Source organism: Macrobrachium nipponense, chromosome 11, assembly GCF_015104395.2.
Source record: "Macrobrachium nipponense isolate FS-2020 chromosome 11, ASM1510439v2, whole genome shotgun sequence".
NCBI classification, from domain to species: Eukaryota; Metazoa; Arthropoda; class Malacostraca; order Decapoda; family Palaemonidae; genus Macrobrachium; species Macrobrachium nipponense.
The window spans coordinates 49,952,931-49,973,499 of record NC_061087.1 but is presented as its reverse complement, the minus strand read 5'-3'; the positions used below and the strand labels follow the sequence as shown (position 1 = coordinate 49,973,499).

At 41.7% G+C, this 20,569-nt stretch overlaps 1 protein-coding gene across 5 annotated transcripts in view; it reads left to right on the top strand.

The window, feature by feature from the left end:
* LOC135205792 (inositol polyphosphate 5-phosphatase E-like) overlaps window positions 1–20,569 on the top strand; it is a 633,907-nt gene that overhangs the window by 417,029 nt on the left and 196,309 nt on the right. For all 5 annotated transcript variants that reach the window (XM_064236969.1, XM_064236962.1, XM_064236954.1 and 2 more), the window contains one exon: window positions 19,231–19,348. In XM_064236969.1, coding sequence (XP_064093039.1) covers window positions 19,231–19,348 — 118 coding nt within the window. The remainder of the gene's footprint in view (window positions 1–19,230; window positions 19,349–20,569) is intronic.

Below are 20,569 nucleotides of genomic sequence, written 5' to 3'. Positions count from 1 at the left end.
TTGGAGGATGGAAAGATTTACATAAATCAATAGACAAGACAAATGAAGTTATGATACACAGGGAGAATAAAGATTGGGCTGTAGTTACTGCAGTATGCAGATATGCCACTCTTTGGAACAGGCACTGTTTTTCTGAGCTTGCAGTCACAAAGATGCTATATACTAAACTTGGGTGACATTGTAGTGAAGGCGTGAGTATGAGGCTGCATCTACAAACTTACTAATTTATTCAAACAACAAACTGGCAGGTTAGTGGGTCTTGTGAGCAGAAATGTATACCTGACATGAGGCGAACAAAGCAGAGGTCAAAGCACAATCAACTGTGTTTGTTGGAGGATGGAAAGATTTACATAAATCAATAGACAAGACAAATGAAGTTATGATACAAATAGCTGGAATGCTGACACTAATGCTTGTGATAAGAATGATACATTTAACATAATATTAATGTGAATGAAAATTTATGTACAAGGGATGTGTGACATCTACTGTGTTTCTTTTATGAGTGTGTTTGGTCACATTTGTCGGAGATGCTTATTGTGAGATCAGATGGCCAAGTAAGGTGGATGGTGTGTGGGTCCGTGTGGGAAGCTACAAGACCCCACCCCCCTTTGGAGAGGCCTATGGTTGTAGGTTGGTGTCTGGGAGGTATGCTGGCTTTAGGCGGTTGATGGAGACTCAGTTCTGCTGTCAACTGTCATCTGGTAGGCCTTCTCTAGATGACATGGTATGGTCCTGAGAAGGCTGAGTAGAGGAGGTGGGGGGGAGGCATTCTGTGTGCATCTACCTGTATGAATATATATTTTGTGTTCTGGCCATGTGGTAAGTCTTATTGGCTGGCATTATTCATTGGAAGACTCTGCCGGCAATGTTAATGATTTGCTGTGCAGTGAGTGATGCTTACAACTGGTGTAGCCTTTCGATGATGCCATTAGCTTCTGGGTTGTAGGCCTTTGTGTGTATTATCTTTGTCCTAAAATTGTCTGTGAGGGCATTCCACAAGGTGGACATGAAGTTGGCCACCCAGTTGCTCGTGATGATCTGCAGGATTCTGTATCTGCTGACCCATCTGATGAAGGCTTTCACACAACTCTGCCCTCTGTTGCCATATTGGTATTGCTTTAGGATATCTGGTATTTCTGTCGATGGTACTGAACAAATATCTGTACCCCTTGGACAGGGGTAGAGGTCCCACTGTGTCAATGTGGGCTTGGGTGAATTGGCGGGTGTGTTGTGTGTAACTCTCTAATTCCACTCTATATGTGCCTTGTTATTTTTGAGGTCTGACATGGAAGGCATCTATCATCCAGTTTTTTATGTAATTTTTCATTCCTGACCAGATGTGCTCTGCTAAAATTTGGGTGGTTGCCCATCCTGATGGGCAGGACAGGTTGTGGGCAAGGTTTAAAGCCTTTCTTCTGATGCCCTCTGACTAGTAGGGGTGAGGGCATCCAGTACATGTTTCACAGACAATGGTCGTCTTTCCATTGTTGATTGACAGGTAGCTTCATGTAAGGGCGGGGTTGTCCCACTGTAGTCGCTGTAGGTCCATGTCTTCTCTTTACACCTCTGCTATTTTGGGATAGGCTATCCCGAGCTGAATGGTGCTGATGCATTTTCTGGAAGGTTTGTCCGCCACGGTGTTTGCTGAACCCTTCAAATACTTGATGGTGCAGGAGTGTTCAGCTATTGCTGAAAGGTGACACTATTGTTGTGCTTACCATGTGTGTGATGTCTTTGTGAAGGTGTGCATCAAGGGTTGATGGTCTGTTTGTATGACGAAATGCCATCTTGTGAGCATGTGGTGTAGGTGACAGATGGCTTTGTGGACTGCTAAGAGTTCCCTGTTGAATGTGGAGTATTTTTGATCTACTGACATTAACTTCCTGCTGAAGAACGCCAATGGCCGATGATCATCATGTGTCCTGCTCTAGTACCGCACCCATTGCAGTGTTACTCGAGTCAGTTGCAAAGTGAGGGACCTATGGGATAGAGGATTGATTTATGTGGCTGCAGAGGTTATTGCTTGTTTTGCTGAAAGAAATAGGTTATCTTGAATGCCTGTCCATCTTATTAATTTTTTAAGTTTTCCATGTAAACATTAATAGATTGGACTCATGATTTTAGCCATATTTGGGATAGATCTATGATATTTATTTAGTCCTGAAAATGCTTGTACTGCTTTAATTGTTGTTGGAAAGTTGGTAAATACTTCTTTGGGAGGGGTTTAATACCTTCTGGGCTTATTTGATGTCCCGGGAATTCCAGTTATCTTTGCCCATTCATGCTTTTTTCCCCCGACTATGAGTCTGTTTTCTTAGTGTTTGCAGAAGGGAAGGTCACAGTTAGTCCACAAGTCTGTGGAAGGCTGCCCCTTTGTTCCGAAGGCTGAAACAGCTGTAGTTGAACATGTAGGTGCCGAAAGGGTGATGATCGTGTTTTTTTATATATATTCCTTTGCTATGGGAGCTTAGAAGTATCCCTTTAGCAGCTCTATTGCTCCATTCATTTGGTTGATTATATCTGCTATGTTTGGCAGTGGTTATCTATCTGGTTTCGTTTTGACATTTACCTGCCGATAGTCTCTGCACGGGTGCCATGCTCTGTCAGTTTTTGGTACCATGTGGAGGGGGATTGCTCATGTGTTGGGGTTTTTTGACATTTTCCTGTGTTCTTCATTTCCTGAGCCATTGTTTGGCATAGCCAAATTTTTTTGGAGCTAACTATCTGAGGCATGGGTGGACTTGGGGGCCTCCATTTCTATATGGTGCTGGTTGTTGTGTTTTGCTGGTTTGGTTAAGTCATGCTGCAGGTCATCTTTGAAAACCTCTTGGTAGTCTTGTAGCAGTTGGTGTATCTCTGGCGATGGGGTAGCTGCTACCATGGGGGCTTGTTTGTTGTTTCTGTTGTTGTGTTGATGATGTGGTGGTGAGTTATTGGCACAGCTGTTGAGGAGACGATACAGGAGCTGTTTTTGCGGTCAGTTTTTTTATTGCTAATCCCACTAGCAGGTTGTGTGCTTTTAGGAATTCTGCTCCGAAAAGTGCTATTGTCATGTCTGCCATGATGGAAGTCCAACTGTAGTCTTCCCCGTTGAATGACAGATTCATATTTCACTTCCTGTACATCTTGAGTGGGCTCCACTGGCAGTGGATACATAGGGGTTGGTGGATGGGATGAGATTGAGTCGTTTGTACAGGTTGGCCGGCACAAACGATTTGCATGCCCAGGTGTCAACGATGAATTCTGTGTTCAACCTTTTGTCCCTGATGAAGAAATGCATGGAGTCCTTGCATTTGTATCTTGAAGAAAGACAGCAATAAGCAGGTGTAGGTACTCTTATGAGGCAACCAGTCTGCTCAAGCTGTTGATTAGTTGTTTGGGTTGTGAATGCAACCCTCTGGTATGTTTTTTTGAAAACAGGCAGCCTTTGTTACATTGGCAGGCCGTTTTTCCAAATCTCCAATGGAAGAAGCATGTTCTCTCCGGTGGTTTGTCTTTCTTCTGTCTGGTCTTCCCCTTGATGAATTGTTTGGGAAAGCTCCGCATGTGGATGGGTGCTGTCGATTAACTCTGGGCATCATCATATCATATGTCGATTGACTACTGGGACCTTCATGCTGCTGCTGCTATGGGTGGCTGGGTAGGCTCTGCTGTTCTTATTGGCCATGTGTACTTCATCAACCAATTTTAGGAATTCTTTGATGGATATGGTGGAGGTGTCGGGTATGGCTGCCACTGTTTGGCGTGGCAGTTTTGTGAGGAGGACGTCTCTCACAAGGTGCAGGGTTGATTTGTGCTGGGATCTGCAGCGGGAAGCATTATCAGCCACCATAAGTGCTTGTAGACATGCGATGGCTGCTCCTCTCCTATGGCTGCCCACATGTTGTCCAAGAATTTCTTGGCTCTTTGGGCAGGTGGCATCTGAAGGATGACTTCAGCTGATCCTTCATTGATTCGTAGGTGACAGGAATTTGAGTATGGCATCTACTTTGCGTACTGATGAGGCAATTTTCTTTGATCGGATGGTTGTCTCTACCCTGAAGAACATGTCCACATTTAGAGCAGGTTCTAATTTATTTATATACAAAGATTCTGCAAATCTAACATCATTTTCAACTATGCCTCTAAACATGATATTAAAAATCTTCAGCATTTGTACTAATATTGCAGATCTCATGGCAATGATCCCTTATAGCTGAGTATAAAGGCTTAGCCAAAACAGTCTCCTAGTTCTGCAACTCTTCCCTTATGATCTGAAATACAGGGTTTTGATAGATAAGCCGTGCACTAGATGGCACTGAGGACATACATATTTGTATACAATTCTGGATTCATAATAAGGTGGCAATTTGTCTTTATGGTTATCATAATTCTTAATTTTGTGGTTGCTATAGAATATTACTGGAGGGGTGGCTGGTAGAAAATATTTGCTAAAAATTGAATACATTTTCTTTAAAAATTTGTGCGTTCTGTCGTTCAAGAATGGCATCTTGAAATAGAAAGGCATCTTTTTAGGACCAAATTGTTTTGGAGGCTGTGTGTACATTCTGTTTAAAAAGACTTAATTTGTTGAAAAACAACTCATAAAAAAACAATTATCATTAAAAAAGCTCTTTAAAAACAACAGTTCTTTATGAAATAATTCGGTACTTTAAAAACAACAGTTCTATATGAAATAATTCATATATACCAGTAAGTCTAAAGGCCTGAAAAAACAGTGTTAAAAATATTTAAAAGTCTTATAACAAGAACTTAAAAAATTCACCCCTTGACCAGTAAATGTTGGTTTCCTATAGACCGGGATATCAAAATCAGTACTTTGTCTAGAAATGAGTACACCTAGAAAAGGTAACCGGCTGTTTTGCTCTAATTCAATAGTGAACTTTATCTTATTATGCTTTGCATTTAAGTAGTTCAGAAACAGGGTGGCTTGCTGTTCACTCTCTAATTTCAAAAATGTGTCATCCACATAACGTCAATATAATTTGGGTTTAAAGTCAATGGGGAAATGTTCTAACCATTCTCTTTTGTATTGGCAGAGAAATATGTTGGCCAATGTTGCTGATAAAGGAGACTCCATGGCTGAGATGAGGGCTACTTTGGTGGGAGGAGGTTAGAAGTTAGGAAGTTAGCCAGGAATTTTTTCACAGGCCTGGCTCCGACTCATTCCACAGTCGGATGAGGGCACCCATGCCACTAAGGGTGGAGTGTGAAGACCGGGATGTAGAGGATTGTATGCCAGCATTGGCCATAGCCAGTTGGTAAGCTCTTTCTTCTGCCTTCTATGTCCTTTCTGCTGCTTCCCATCTCTCTTGAAACTCCTTTTCTTTCTCCTTTTCTGTTCTTTCCTTCTCCACTCAGGAGGGGCATTTGATAGGAAATCCTCCAACCAAAAACGTTTGAGGATCTCTTCTGCAGAGGTAGCATTGGAGGCCCTTGGCCACCTATGAAGGGCGGGCATCTTCTTTGCCACCTGTTCTGACCACGTCTGCCCGGACCCCTTCGGCATGCTCCTCCATTTGTCTACACCTTTTGGGGGTTATTTCGAAGGCTTTGACGATACCCTCCCTTACACGAGTGAGATCTTGCTCGTTAATGGGGAAGGCTTGGAAGTCGATGGCCCCCTTGCCTTTGAGGTGTTTTCCCAAGATGAGGGCTACTTCAACAGGAGGAGGCTGGAAGTTATACAGGAATTTTTCCACATGTTCGAGCCAGGCCTCTGGCTCAGACTCGTTCCATGGTCGAATGAGGGTGCCCATGCCACTAAGGGTGGAGTGCGATGACCAGGATGTAGAGGGCTGTATGCCAGTGTTGGCCATAGCCAGTTCTTGGCCCCTTAGTCCTTTGGCTTTCCCTGCTTCAGTGAAAGCTTTAATTTCCTCTAATACAGGGTTGTTCTCCATCTTGGAGGAATGGGGGTGTGAGTGCACGAACGGGAATTTCTAAGGGTAAACACAGGCACTAAGCCTTTGGAATGCAGTCCCTAGAGGGGACTAGGAATGGAGGTGAGAGTTCTAGGAATGGTAGGCACAAAGCTGTGGTATATGCAAGCTCTAGGTTCTGGAGTGGCCAGGAACTGTGTCTGGGAATGGTGTCCTCAAAGGATAGGAATAAGACCAATTTAGATTCAATGAAACACCTCTAGGACGTAAGATCCTATTATAGGGATTACAAATTCTCTGTACACAGGAGAAGCTGGAATCACTCGACACCAGCGTGTGCTGAGAGTCACAAATTACTGTGATTTGAAGTGGATTCCCAGAATGGGAATCGATTGTCACCAAGGACAGGGTATGTGCTATCACAAATACTGGATACTTGGTTGCCATGGAACGCCAGTCAACAGACTGTAAATATTCGCTGCGTGGGCTTAAAATATTGCCCACACGGAAAATCAAAATAAAAAGCAGTCAACAGACAGAAAAATTAAAAGCAGTCAACAGACTGTAATGAGATGTGAGTATACAAATACAGCAGATTTATTTGTCACGAGGGCATACAAAATATTAGCCGCTCGGACTATCAAAATACAACAGCAGTCAACACACAAAAAATAAAAGGCAGTCAACAGCTGTAATGGGAGGAGCATGTAAGAATGCTGCAGATTTATTTGTCATGTGGGCGGAAAGTCTTGGCTGCATGGACCGGTAAAATATCAAGCAGTCAATCAGACTGTAATGGAATTCACAAATGTGGATGTATTGATCACGATGACTATAAAAATAAAAGCAATCTCTCACCATGACAAGATAGGTTTATACAAAGTCTGGGATTGCCCATCTTGAGACATAAAAGCATGCGTGGTAATAACTGCCTCTTTCTCCTCAAATACACGCATACGATGATGCGAGTAAGGTATGTTTATGAAAAATATGTTACAAAGGCACAAAAATAATTATTCCAATTCCGTGGATTTTTATATGGAACGTACAGTGGAACCCCGAATTCGCGTTCTCCGGATTCACGGACACACACATTCGCGGATTTCTCTCGGAAATATTTCCCCGCATTATTCACGGAAAATTCACACATTCGCAGTATTTTTCTATGAGAAATATCCACAAATTCCTTTTTTTTATCAATTTCATCATAAAATGCTCTTTTTGTGATAAAACTATTAAAAAAAACCAAGTATGACAATTTTTAGTGGGTTTTTCTTGAGTTTTAACTAACAAAATAGGCTGTTTTTATCGTTTATATAGGGGTTCCAAACATTCGCGGGTTCTAACTATTCAACGGGGGGTTCTGGTATGCATCCCCCGCGAATACGGGGGGACCACAATACAGTGGTACCTCGAGATACAAAATTAATCCGTTCTGAGGCAGCCTTCGTATCATGAGCTTTTCGTATCTTGGACCGCATTTTACATGTAAAATGGCTAATCCGTTCCAAGCCCTCCAAAAACACCTTAGTAAATTTCATAATAAAGCTAAATTGACCTATAAACAATGAAATACTACAACAATTTGGACCATCCAATGCCTAACTTAATACGTACCGCTAATATACCTGTAAATAAAGTGTATTAGTGTGCATATTATACAAGAAATACTGTACGTGCGTACGTAAGTATCTAGTAAAATGTGGAAGCTTACCTTTCGAGTGAGGCTATCTCCGAAAGTGGTGACAGAGGAGGAGGACAAACGGCAGATATTTATGTACACTTAACTTTACGAAACACATAAAAAAATGTAAGGAAAACATACATAAACTAAACTTTACGAAACACATTATCAAAACTGTAACACTTAACTTTACAAAAAACTAAAAAAAATTTTTTTTTTGTCTGTTTTTGATTTTTACATTTTTCTCTTAATTTTTTATACTTTTAAGTTTTTTTTTTTTTTTTTTTTTTTTTTTTTTTTTTTTTTTTACAAAATTTCAACTTCTTCAACACTTTCAACTTTCCGTTTTTTAGTAGTATCACTTGGTTCTTCCTTTTTGCTTACTACTCCTACTAAAGGCCTCTTTAAAAAATAACTATCCAAGGAAGATTGCCTCTGCGTACTTTTAACAATGTTCCTGAAATGACTCGGGCAAACGTCATCGAACTGTGCAAGCATACGACCTGTGTAAGCCTTTTCGGGGTGTCTCTTTTCTACGAATGATTGCACCTTATGAAAAGTAGCTAGAGCATCCTTAACCCTTAAACGCCGACTGGACGTATTTTACGTCGAGATAAATTGTCTGTCGGGTGCCGACTGGACGTATTTTACGTCGACATACGAAAGTTTTTTTTAAAATTTGCGGAAAAATACTTATAGGCCTACCAGCCTAAAACTTTTGAATCACGCGCCTTGGGGGATGCTGGGAGTTCACGGATCAAGGCCTTGTTTTGTTTTGAAGCGTGACCCAGGTCCGCATGCGCGATATCCCTTCTTCTCGCTCCAGCCAGCATCAGTAGCGCACCATCCGAGAGTGATCTTTCGTGAAAAGCGTGTTTTTCTGGACTTGTGCGAGACTTTGAGCATTTGTATTGCTACAGGACATTCGTAGATATGTCTCAACGACGTGTGAACCGTGAAAGGCGCGTTTTACCCGTCGGAAGGGATCGTGTAAGGCGAGTTTTGGACCTGGATGCTGGCGAGGGGCCAAGCACCCAGCATGACCCCGCGCCTCAAGGCCGTTCTGTGCGGCCACGTGTGGCTGAAAGTGTTTCGGGAACACATCATATGCCTTTGGTTACCCCTAGGAAGCATGTGGGCGTCCTTAGGGGCATTCGTAGGCATTTGGGAGGCCTCCAACCAAGGGACATAGACGAATATCTTTCGGAGCTTGATCAGGAACATGTCGCAAGTCCTCATTTTGATGGCGGATGGTCATCGAGTGATGAGGACATCAGTCCCGATGAAAGTGAGGATGAATATTTGCCCCCAATGTCCGTTCGAGGCTCACATCCCGAAAGTGAGCTCGAATTCAGTGGGTTCAGTGCTTACGAGGGGGAATCTGAGGAGGAGGGGGAGGGTGGGGATACGGGCTCAAGTTTTATCGCAGAGGACGATACAGAAAGTGAGGGCCTAAGTGAGGGTGATGGGCCAACGGGGGGGGGGGGGGTAGTGTGCATCGTGCCCGCACCCGCGCGTGCACACGTAGAAGGTCGGCTCATCGCGCCAGCCAAGGTGAAGGTCGGTCGTCGGAGAGTGACGAGGGGTGGACGGAGGACCCCACCCCTCCTAACATGCACCCCTTCACGGCAACCCCTGGGATGACCGTACCAGTACCCCTGACTGTTTTGGGGTTCATCCAGCTTTTCCTGACGCGGGAATTGCTGGAATACCTGGTACACGAGACGGTGGACTACGCTCGGTACTGCCGGTATGAGCTGAGGACGACCTTGTCGTATTACTGGCGGGGTTGCAACCTCATTGACATGGCGCATTTTTTGGGGCTCCACATTTATTTTGGTATGACACCTGCTGTCGACGTCAGGCAATATTGGAGGAGAAATTATTTTTTATGTATGCCGAATGTGCCTGGCGTTATGTCCCGTGATAATTTCCTGGCGTTGGACAGGTACTTCAACGCCTTCAACGAAGGGCCATACCCCGGAATAAGAGTGATCGCCTCATTTTAGTGCGTACAGTGTTGGATTATATCCGTGAGCGGTGTAGTAATCTCGTGATTCCTGGAAAGAACCTGTCTTTGGATGAGGGGATGATGCCTTACAAAGGACGTCTTAGTATAAAAGTGTATAACCCAAGAAGCCAAAGAAATATGGTGTGAAATTCTTTCTCATTACCGAGGCCAACACTGGATACGTTGTGGACTTTTCAGTGTATACCGGGGTCTTCTCCACGCTGCGTGACACTGTATTCAACCTTGTGGGACGTTTCCGTAACCAGGGATATCACCTGTTTATGGATAATTATTATAACTCGGTATCCCTGGCCCAGGAACTGTATGAAGCAGGTGTTCACGTCAGTGGTACCCTTCGGTTGGTGCGTGGGGCCCCGAATGTCCTCAAGAGGTTCGCTAGTCATCCGCAACACCTGGCAAGAGGAGAGACAGAGTGGCGGCGGAAGGGTGCTGTCTTCGTCATCTGTTGGAAGGGTGTCCGACTCGTCCCCATGATTACGACAAGTCATGAACCCATCCAAGAAGAGATCGTACAGCGGAAGAAGACACGTCGACAGGGCCGAGTTGTGTTTGAGGAGTTTCGTACCGAGCGGCCTACTGTCATTGGGCACTACAACAGGCACATGGGAGGAGTTGATCTCTTTGATCAGCTCATCCAGTACTATCCCTTCGCCAGGAGAACCAGAAGGTGGACACAGAAGCTCCTCAAATACATCCTTCAGTTGGCCCTCCAAAATGCCTACATACTGTAATGTGGGTACCGTGGTGACAATCTTCCGAGGTTGACCCACATACAGTTCCTAGAGGTAGCCGGGAATGCCCTCATCAACTTCGATCCCGATGAGTGGCCTTCCATAACTGACCCCCTGCCCCGAGCTGCAGATCTGCCCCTAGAGGAAAGGGCAGATAGGAGGGCCAACTTCGCTCGACCTGCCGCCGCCCCTGCTGCCGCCGCCCCTGCTGACGACGCCCCTCTTGCTGCCGGCCCCGCCATCACCGCTTCTCGTCGGGTAGTGGACCCTGCGTGTCGGATGCAGCCAGGGGAACACATACTGGAGGCCTTAGAAGGGCGACGGCAGAAACGGTGCCGGGTGTGCCATATGAATGGCAGAAGGAGAGACACCCGGTTCTTCTGTCGTCTCTGCAAAGTTGCTTTTTGCAGGATCGGGGAGTGTGACCGAAAGTACCACACTAAGGTCATGTATTGGAGCGCGCCCCTAAACCGACAGCGGAGGGCGCACGGGGCCGCCTGGGTCCATCAGCAGTAAGGGCGCGCGTCTCCCTCCTCCACCTGTACCTCGTCATGTCGAGTGGAAAAAAATGCAAGACTCTTCAATGGAGGAGGGAGAAAACAAGAATAGAACGAAGAGTCAGGATTACGAGTGAGTATTCTGCATTTATTTTATATTTAGTTTTATATTTATTACAATTTTTTATATATCTGAATGTGTGCATGATAAAATAATAATAAGACATTTCATTGTATGCGAAAAGAGAAGTGTCACCTGCATTCCTTTTATTTATGTATTGGTACCAGAATCGAAGAATGTAATATATATATTTACGTATAAAAAAAAATTATATATATATATATATATATATATATATATATATATATATATATATATATATATATATATATATATATATATATATATAATATATATATATATATATATAAGTCATATCACATTTCCGTGATTCATATACATATATCGAGCTACAATGTCCTTTAATATCTAATTCGCTCTACCTCGGAATTAATATATTTTCATATATGCTTAACCGAAGGGGAATTTTTTCTCGATAATAGACTTGCCTGGACCAGGGCTCGAACCTATGATCCTTACAAATCCAGGAACGTCAGTGAAGCTTTATCCTACTACACCACCGCGAGAGGTGTAGTAGGACAAAGCTTCACTGACGTTCCTGGATTTGTAAGGATCATAGGTTCGCGCCCTGGTCCAGGCAAGTCTATTATCGAGAAAAAATTCCCCTTCGGTTAAGCATATATGAAAATATATTAATTCCGAGGTAGAGCGAATTAGATATTAAAGGACACTGTAGCTCGATATATATATATATATATATATATATATATATATATATATATATATATATTATATATATTATAAATATTTTTATTTTTGGGTAAGCAAATTATTTACAGTCTAGCAATATTCAATCATTTAACTTCACTTTAAAACAAATTGCAAGTCTCTAGAACAATATCTCGATTTATGGTGAATATTTGAATATTTTTATTCCCTCCGCGCGCCGATTCTCGGCCGAAAAAAATCTCCGAAACGCGTAGGTCACATTCTCCTAATATTTGTGCCTTTTCCATATTACGCTTATTTTATAGTTTTATAAATGGAAATGTGCACAAAAACATGCACAATATAACAAAAAAATATTGGAAGGTTGTAGCATTTCTCATTTTTGAAATATTTGCATATAAAGTACGATAAGTACGAAAAAAACTACGATCGGTCAACTTTGACTCAACCGAAAAGGTAAAAAAAACGCATATATAACATACAAATCTTACAGTCTAGTAATATTCAATCATTTATCTTCAATTTAAAACATATTTGCAAGTCTCTAGAACAATATCTCGATTTATGGTGAATATTTTGAAAAAAAATATTTTTTTCCCCTCCGCGCGCCGATTCTCGGCCGAAAATCTCGGAAACGCGTAGGTCACATTCACCTAATATTTGTGCCTTTTCATATTACGCTTTTTTTAGAGGTTTATATATGGAAATGTGCGCAAAAACGTGCACAATATAACAAAAAATATTGGAAGGTTGTAGCATTTATCATTTTTGAAATATTTGCTATAAAGTACGATAAGTACGAAAAAAACTACGATCGGTCAACTTTGACTCAACCGAAATGGTAAAAAAACGCATGTAACATAAAAATCTTACAGTCTAGTAATATTCAATCATTTATCGTTCAATTTAAAACATATTGCAAGTCTCTAGAACAATATCTCGATTTATGGTGAATATTTGAAAAAAATATTTTTATTTTCCGTCCGCGCGCCGATTCTCGGCCGAAAATCTCGGAAACGCGTAGGTCACCTCCTAATATTTGAGCCTTTTCATATTACGCTTTTTTTAGAGTTTTATATATGAAAATGTGCGCAAAAACATGCACAATATAACAAAAATTATTAGAAGGTTGTAGCATTTCTCATTTTTTTTATATTTGCATATAAAAAAATTTTAAACAAAAATTCGACATTCGGTCAACTTTAACTCGTTCGAAATGGTCGAAAACTGCATTTGTAAGCTAAAACTCTTACAGTATCGTAATATTCAATCATTTTCCTTCATTTTGAAACAAATTGCAAGTCTCTATAACAATATTTCGATTTATGGTGAATTTTTTAAAACATTATTTTTTTACATCCGTGATAATATTTTCTCTGTGTTGCTTTTATCGTTTTACAATGTGTTATATATCAAAATGATCGCAATTTAGTGCACATTACAACGAAAAAAAAGTAACTTGTTACCTCTAACCGTTTGGCGCACAGCGCGATTTGAATACAATTATATATGAAATTTCGTTTTTACGCTATCATATATCGCATTATTTATATATGATAATGATAATTTTTTTCATTTCTGATGGTTGCATACTAAACTTCAAGCAATGACAAAAAAAGGAGCCAAAAATGAACTCTTAATCTTGAAAACTGAGCGCGCTGTGATTTTTTGAAAAAAATATTTTTTCCGCTTCCGCGCTCACTCTCAAACCCCTCCGGCACACGGGAGTCATTTTTTTATTTACCGCTTCGGCGTTTAAGGGTTAATTTCTGCCTTTGTCATAGAGTCCTCGTCCTCCTCCTCACCACCGCTAGAGAACTCCTCTTAAAGGACGTTATGTTGCATGGCCTCCAACTCCTTCAGGTCATCCATCGTAAGCTCCTCTTGGTGCTCCTCGAGAAGGTCGTTGATGTCGTCCTCGTTGATGACCAGCCACATGGACTTGCCGAGTGCAACGATCTCGTCAAGATCTGGTTGCAAAACAGTTTCAGGATCAACTGTTTCTGAATCTGCAGCACCAGCTTCGCCCATGTCGAATCCCTCGAAGCCTCAGGTGGATACGGCATCAGGCCAGAGTTTCCTCCACGAGGAATTTAAGGTTCGCCTCATAACCTCCTGCCAAGGTTGGTCGATGAGTCGGATGCATAACACGATGTCGAAATGCTCCTTCCAAAATTCATGCAAGGTGAGGTTTGTGGTATCGGTGATGTCGAAACATCTCTTGAAAAGATGTTTCATATATAGCTTCTTGAAGTTCGATATCACTTGCTGGTCCATGGGCTGGAGGAGAGGGGTGGTGTTAGGCAGAAGATAAAGAACCTTGATGAAGGAATACTCCGCTAGGATATCTTCTTTGAGGCCAGGAGGGTGAGCAGGGGCATTGTCCAACACCAGCAGGCATTTCAGAGGGAGGCGCTTCTCTTCCAAGAATTTCTTTTTTGTCGGGCCGAAACAGAGATTTACCCACTCGGTGAACAAAAGCCTCGTTACCCAGGCTTTCGCATTAGCCCTCCACATCACTGTGGGCCTTGAAGGCTCGAGGAGTATCGGAATGATAGACAAGTAGGGGCTTCACCTTGCAATCCCCACTGACGTTCGAACAAAGTGCGAACGTAAGCCTGTCTTTCATAGGCTTATGCTTGGGTAGCTTCTTCTCTTCCTCTGTGATGTATGTCCGATGAGGCATTTTTCCCAAAAAAGGCCAGTCTCATCACAGTTGAAGACTTGCTGAAAACTATAGCCTTCCTTGATTATCATCTCATCGAACGTCTTTTTAAAGGCTTCGGCCGCTTTCGTGTCCGAGCTGGCCCCTCCCCATGCCGCACCACCAAATGGATGCCAGTCTGTTTACAGAATTTCTCGAACCACCCATGCGAAGCCTTGAAGTCTGGGGTTGGCGTTGATGTCCCTTCTCCTCCGTCATCTTCTGCCTGGGCAATCAAATCGCTGAAAATAGTGCTGGCCTTGTGGGAGATTGCCGTCTCCGTTATCATATCACCAGCGATTTCATTGTCTTTTATCCAGACAAGAAGAAGCCTTTCCATTTCATTGTGCACGTGGGTCCTCTTGCTGGACAAAATAGTGATGCCCTTGGAAGGTGTAGCTGCATTGATGACATCCTTCTGCTTAAGGATGGTGCCTATTGTTGACGGATTTTGGCCGTATTCCTTGGCGATCACACTCAGTCGCATACCAGCTTCATACTTCTTGATAATCTCCATCTTCGTTTCCAAAGAGAGCATCCTCTTCTTTCCGTGAATTTCAAGTTTCTTTGGACCCTGACTACGTATATACTGTACGTAATTATGTAGTACGTATATGTATGTAGTAAAGTTCTCACACAACACGATAAAGTATACTACAACGAAATCACTAACGAATTTCTGTTAATAAATGAAATCGTTAGAACGAATGAAAACCGCGTGCGTACGATACAGATGATGCTGTGCAGTGGCTGAAGAAGCATGCCGCTACGTAGATGCATGATGGGAGGGATGCTGACCAATAGGAGAGAAGGATCTCATGGTGGTGACTAGCATCAGGAACCAATGGGAGAGCGGGAGGATGGTGGCAAGTCTACTCAGTTGGCGGCGCGCGAGTTTCAAAATGGTTATTGATGGTCCGGGCGAATCTCGGACTTTACAGCAACAACCTTTCTTACTTGAGCAATTTTCATATGTAGAACGGTAAAATTTTTCGTATTTGCTTTCGTATCTCAAGTTTTTCATAAGTTGAGCCTTTCGTATCTCGAGGTACCACTGTATACTTAAATGCTGATGAAAATGGATTTGCTCAGTAGTCCACCAGTCAAGGTCTTTTGGGCTCACATTAGGGTAATATGAATAATCATATGGGATTGCCTATCAGGCTCCTTACAAAAAAAGAGAAATACTAACACAAATGTAAGCAGTGTGTGAACCACAAGACTCTTTTCTCGCCACTCCTTATGCAATTTCTCCCTTGTTCCTTTGTCTTATTCACCTGACCCTTCTATGTGGGAAAGAAACAACGATTACATTAACAAACAAATTCTTTTCCTTGTCGTCTGTGCAAATAATAAGTGAATGAAAATTTGCGGTAATGAGATTCTTCCTACTGTCTCCTTAGAGGTAATCCTTCTTGAGGTGTAGCTTTAATGCGTATATTGCCTATTTCTTCCCTACTTCTTCCTACTAGTCTGCCACGTGGAGGCAGAAAAAGAGAAAGTAATAACCTGACTTGCTCTGCTAACGTTAAACGATGCAAAATCATATTTACAAGCTAAAATAAAAATGAACCCAGAACAACCTGTACGCCTAGCTAATGCAATCTCTTTCGACACAAGATTTTGGTGATTTCTTTTGAGCAAAGGAAAACTAGCATTTTCCTGGTAATTATAACACTTTCTAGTTACCTCGTGCTTTCATGCATAGCATGCACACAGTCCTAAGTTTTTACTACCTCTAACTGAAAAGGTGGCAGTTAAAATTTGGTTTTACCCCTAACAGTAAATACATAAAACTTGAATAACAGCACATTGTCTGATGTAGGAGGTTTCTTTCTTTCCTTTGCTGATAAGGGCTTAATGATGCTGGGATTTCTGGTCCATTTTTTCTTGTGAAATGAACTCTAGCTGTTTATAATTTTTGGCATCAGGATTGCACTGATTGCATGAGAAATCCTGGCAAGATCTCCACTAGCACGAATCTAGCCTCTTTTTACTTGCACAGCGGTTAAATGCATCTGACTTAATCAAAAGGAAGGCCTGGGTGAGGACCAGTTCATGTTCAGAATTTACGGCTTAGGGCTGAGATTAGATTTCACGGGAAAATGTAAGGAAATCTCTAAGGATGAGATTTAAAGGGGATATACTTACAAGTTAATTACTCAAGTGTATTCATGGGTGCCATGAGGGTGCTAGGACTCTCAAGGTCCAACTTATTACTGAGAAAGCAATTGCTTGAAGCACTGAAATCACGTGATCGCGTTACCGACATGTGCTAAGGGATAAGGGGGTGCCCAGAGTGTCCAAGGATAAGGAAATCCACCTCTCACAGCAGGGATGAAGGTGATAGGATACTTGAAACAAGGCATTGCTCTATAAATACATGTTTGACACAGGACTGATCAAATGCGGTGAAGCTGCCAAATCTTCAGGCTTGCTTAATGTAAATCTTATGTTCCCAGGATTCCCTCAAAGGGCAAGAAGTGACTGAACTACTTTCACAGAAAGTTATTGTAATGAATGGGAGGGTTTGAAACACAGACACCGACTTATCTTCCTTAGTAAATTCTCCTAGCAACTGCTAATACTGGGAGGTCATTCAAGTAGTGAGCACTAGTAAATCACGTACAAGGGAACCACAGTCCTCAAAGTAGATTAGCTTCATAGAACAGGGAAGCACAGCTGTGTAGGATGACAAGGGATAGCTATGAACGTTTGCATGGACACAGAACTGAAAAAATACAGTAAAAGAGACAAAAGTGACTGCCAACTACACATGTACTTTACCATCTTCGATTGCTGGTTTCCGCTTCTTGAAGGGTGCCGAAAAATGAAGGGAGATGCACTCCAATTCTGTCAAGTAGGGTTTTGCTTGCATCCACTTGGAAACACAAAGTGGCAAGGGATAATGGGCCAGCCCCACAGACACAAGGAGCTCTGAACCTCACTGGGTCTGGGGAACGTCTTAGGCTACGACTCTTTTGGTGACCTCGTTTGTTAACTTCATGTGCCTTTCGGTGGTTTCTGGATTAATTCTGTAGCATCACACTTTTAGCACATTAAGTTCCTCGTTGGACGAGTGGGCTACGTGCTTGCCTACTGATTTGGTAGTTGTGAATTTGATTCCCCACTCTGCTAAAGTAGAATCAGAGGAATTTATTTCTGGTGCTTAGAAATTCATTTCTCTATATAATGTGGTTCAGATCCCACAATAAGCTGTAGGTCCCGTTGCTAAGTAACCAGTTGGTTCCTAGCCACGTAAAAATATCTAATCCTTCAGGCCAGCCCTATGAGAGCTGTTAATCAGTTCAGTGGTCTGGTTAAACAAAGATGTACTTAACTTTTAGCAGCACATTAGGCAGGATAGGCTGATGGTCAATTCGATCTCGTCTTCACTGGTGTGATCTGGAATGAGGAAGATTCTGTGCCAGCATAAGGTCGAAAATACAGAGACGAAGGAGGGCTTAATTAAGGAGTGGCAAAATAATGGGAAGGCATTGACAAGGCCTGGGACATTTCCTGCCAGCTGCTTTTGCTGAAAACCTGCCCTGAGACACCTTGAGTTAAGTAAAGGAGTTTATTTTATAAGAAGTATATTTTATAAATGGCAGAAGGCCTGAACCCATAACACACATTAAAAGATCTTTATTTTTAGTTTATTTGGCATCCATCTATCACACACTACCTCTGCCACTTCCCTCCATTTCCCCTTAGCTGCTTTATCCAGCGTTCAGCCTCAGCTTTGCACTCTCCCTCCTGGCCTCAAGTAGATCCTAAGTACTTGAAACTCCCTGTTTTAAATTTAGGCCTCCCTGCTTGCTGAGTGCCATATACCCCATTTAAGAGGTTCTTGCCACACCACTCCCTTGCTTTTTTGTACAATTCTTCAGTTTTTGTCATAATCACCAGGTTATCAGCAGATAACAATTCCCATTGATTTTCATTCCTAATCCCTTCACTCAGTACATCTACAGACTGTGCCAACAGAAATGGGGTAAGTGCCAATCTTTTATGTAAATCAACCCTAATTTTAAAGACAAATCTGTTTTGTTGTCATTGTTTACTATACATCACTTCAACCAAGCAAGAAAAAATTTCTGGATCTCGCCTTTTTGCAACACCACTCACCCTGTTGAAACCAAACTGCTGTTCGCCAATCTCCGCTATTGCTCGTAATGCATTACCAAGTATTCTTTTTAAAATCTTTAGCAAATGTTCTGTTATCTTGATTCCTCTAGAAGTACCATTTTCCCTTTTGTTTAAATACATTTACCATCAGACTTTCTTCCCAGTCATTTGCCATTACTTTCTCCTCACGGATAGCCTCAACATTTCCAGTATCTATTCTTCCTGCTGTATACACAGTGCCTCCAACATCTCAATTTGCACCATTGGTGGACATGGAGCTTTGCCATTCTTAATTTTATCTCATTTTTCTTCTAAATTAACCTTTACTAATTGTATCTCCATTACTGACTTCTTCAGCCTCCCAAATATTGTCTGCGCTTTTTTTAATTTAATTTTTTTACGCTGATGTTCTTCTATTTATTCTGTCCACTTCCTTAAACACAAACAAAATAAAGTTTTTTTCATTGAATGGCATACAGGATGCAGACAGGTTTTCATCTTATGTGCTGATCTACTTTAATGAAAATAAGTGCCGGCACTGCAAGGTTTCATAGGAGAATTACTCCTGTTGGTGATTATTTAACATAAATGTATTAGGTCAGTATAGTTTACTGGGTAATTAAGTCGTCAGAAAATTTACTTTAATGCTAAAGATGCAATCCTGAACATTTGAGGTTTTAAAATTTGAAAGACTGTATTGTATTTAGGTGTGTATTAAATATTAATGAAAGTTCTATTTCACATACCTCTCATTCCAGGAATTACCTTTTTGGAGGTCTTGGAAATGGAAGTCTTCTTGGGGGAAAGGAACTGGACCGATATTTTCCAAATAGGAATTTTACATTATTTATTGCTACGTGGAATATGAACGGAAAGGTAAGGAATTAGAAATTCCATGCTTAATGATCAAAAGGACAACATTTTGAAGTTCCCCTTCCTACCTCATATAAAAAATATTTTCTGTGGGCAGCCTCTCCACACACCATCCACCACTCATTTCTCTATCCCGCAACTTTCACCATCATCTGTTCTTTCTGTGATTTATTACTTCACTTTGTTCATAAAGATGTTAGATTTCCCTGAAGACAGCTAAACCTTGCCTCACACTCCATTTCGCAGTTCTAACACGTGTTATGTGGTCAAAATGACCACTTTTAACTGGTAACGCAACCTACCTTGATGCAGCCATCGCCTGCTTTCTTTGTAGCTAAAATCAGTCTATTGAATCTTAGGCGAATTCAAACTCTCGAGGTACAAAAAATAGTCTTTATTTCCTCAAAAATAGCTAACATGAAAGTTAAATAAAATTAATTAAAAATCCCTAAAAAAATCATTAAGACACCGTTACTGTTCTGCAAAATCATATTAAATAGAACTATCCCAGCTTATTCTCATTGTCATCAGTCTTTCTAAAATATGTCAAATATCTCATTCATTTCTTCTAATGGACATATTATACACTTACACAGACCAATGGATGTACGAATGCACACGCGCTAGTCTATTTTAGGTTGCAATGTACGTGCATTTTTCCATTTCTCATTTACAGGTCCTATTAGCGCACACACTGGTGTACTCACGTAACCCCATTCTTCTGAAGTCACGATCACTTGTTCTTTTCACTATTCAGGTCATTAGCGAGCCCAGGATCTCCCAGGTGTGATCAGATGTGTTATGACTTTTTGTCTCGTATGAGCATCCTAAGGAATTCACTTTGTAAACTATCCAAAACACCAAAACACTCGAGGCAGTACTGTTTACGCATCAAACTGCCTGTCACTACAGTTATCGACCTCATTTTGATTTATTAATTATAGTATATCATATATGTCTAGTGCTCATTCCCATTACATAGGTTGGTTGCCATCTGTGTGCACCCCTGTTGCATAATGGAAATAGTTTATAATGTCATTGTGACCATCATTTTCGCTACCATAACGGCAATCACTGGAACAGTGTAGCATTCTGCAAAGAAAAATTCGTCCTCTCCACAATCCTCTAGTTGTAGGACCGTAATTGCCTCCTCTAGTGTAAGCGGAACTTTTACCGCCTGGTAGTAGTACCCCTATAGGTGTAAACTCGACACCTTCGTTGATA